Here is a 1,853-nt window from a genome sequence, read left to right as displayed (position 1 = left end):
AAAAATGAAATAAAATACTTCATTAAAAATTCTTTTTTAAAATACTTTTTATTCCGTCTCTAAAATTAAACGTGGCGTCAATAAATTGAGGGAGTGAACTTCCAAATGTTTACGTTTCGATAGACGAACATTTGGACGATTGATTGCTAAGACGCTGTTTGCACGATCGGCCATCCAGTGAGTTTAGATAAAAACAAAAAACCAAAAACAAAAAACAAAAAACAAAAAATAGAATTTTATGCATTAGATTCATGAACATCCAAGTAGGGTACGGGGCGCAACACGATCAACGAAAAGCGGTAGAGATTAAAACAGCATAAAATAATCATTAATTTAATCGATGCTAATTAATTAATTACTGAATGTAAGATTGGCCGGTGATGTCGACGTCTCGGTCGCCGGTGGACGGCGGGGGCTTGTGCTTGGGCTGGACGTCGGGCCCAACCGGCCCGTCAGCGCTCTGGGTGTCGCTGGCGGGATGCTTTGTCACCGGTTTCTCCTGTTGCCCCTCCTCGGTTCCGTACATTCCGCCGCCGTACGCGGCGTGGGTGACCGGCTCCATCCGGGAGATGTTGGGCGGCTGGTGCTCCGGCGTCTCCTCCACGCGCTCTGCCTCTTTTACTTCCACCCTCATCAGTCTCTCCATTTTCGCTTCCACAGCGCAAGAAAGAATGACGCTGAAATGGTCAAGAGTAGATCTACGTGCCTCTTGTAGTGCCTGTTCGGGGTCTAAGGTAACGACACATGTATTGTTGCAGACGTGGCAGATTTTCAGGGTGCCACCTGGTTGGGCCGCATGCACTAGCATGGGCTCGACCACAGTTGCTTAAGCGAGCCGGGCCCCTGCAGCATTCAAGCCTTTTGCTTCAAACATTCTTGAAGATTGGGATCACCCACCTTAGCTACAATGTCTCTCAAGTCACGAGGGGAAAATTTGATGGAATTCAAAAACTATAATCAAAGAAATACTATCAGTATGCACCTTTCTTATTGTCATGGGCTAGGGAACATCACAAACTAAGAAATTTAAAAGAGGAGCAGCACCAAAGAATCATCATTAACATAGAGTAAAGTTTGTTTGGTATGAAGAAATTTTAAAGTAGTGGGCGTGTTCAAATCTAAAACATGTCAGGATTGAGAATTATTTACATTTTTTTTAATATTTCAAGTTTGAGAAAAGGAATCCCAAATACTGTGTAGACTGAGGCACTAAACATTATATCTTCATAGATTCTTAGATCGTTAAGGATTGGATCATCCGAACTCGTAAAAGTGGTGGCTTGATTGGTCCCATTGTTCAATGGTTTTGCACATTATGTTACTAAATATGTTAAATAGGCAAGGAATTTACAAAAAATTCATCCTTTTAGTTTGATGTTATGCAAAGACTGTTAAAACTTGATATACACTATTACCCTATAATTTAATAGTTTAAATTTTTAAGTAAAGGGTAATCTAATATTGTGTTAGAGTTGGTTATGAGGAGGCCCCGAGTTCAATGTTTATCTCTCCACATACTATCGGACTGCACGTGCGGAGGTAAAATGACAATCTAACATGGTATTAGAGTTTGTTATGATGAGGTCCTGGGTTCTATGTTTATCTCTGCACATACTGTTGAATTGTACATATGGATGAGTGTTAAAACTTGATATACATTGTTGACCCACAAACAAATAATAATCTAATACAATATATTTAGAACTCAACCTATGAATTGAGTTTACTTGTAAGTTTTTTTTTTTTTTTGATAATTCGGGACTTCAGCTACCATCATGCAACTTTGGATGTTATGGTGTGAGACTAAATTCGGTAGATAAAAGTCCTCCATCCATTAACTCCTGGTGAATTCC

The 1,853-nt window shown here is 40.0% G+C and overlaps 1 protein-coding gene across 1 annotated transcript; it reads right to left on the bottom strand.

Annotated features, from left to right (window-relative positions):
- Positions 1–217: 217 nt before the first annotated feature.
- On the bottom strand, positions 218–679 carry LOC131162183 (uncharacterized). The gene has a single exon (XM_058118385.1). The coding sequence runs from the start codon at positions 644–646 to the stop codon at positions 356–358; it is 291 nt and encodes a 96-aa protein (XP_057974368.1). The 5' UTR covers positions 647–679; the 3' UTR covers positions 218–355.
- Positions 680–1,853: the final 1,174 nt, after the last annotated feature.

Source organism: Malania oleifera, chromosome 8 (assembly GCF_029873635.1).
Source record: "Malania oleifera isolate guangnan ecotype guangnan chromosome 8, ASM2987363v1, whole genome shotgun sequence".
In the NCBI taxonomy this organism is placed as follows: Eukaryota; Viridiplantae; Streptophyta; class Magnoliopsida; order Santalales; family Ximeniaceae; genus Malania; species Malania oleifera.
The sequence above is the reverse complement of the archived record's forward strand: the minus strand, read 5'-3'. Positions and strand labels throughout refer to the sequence as shown.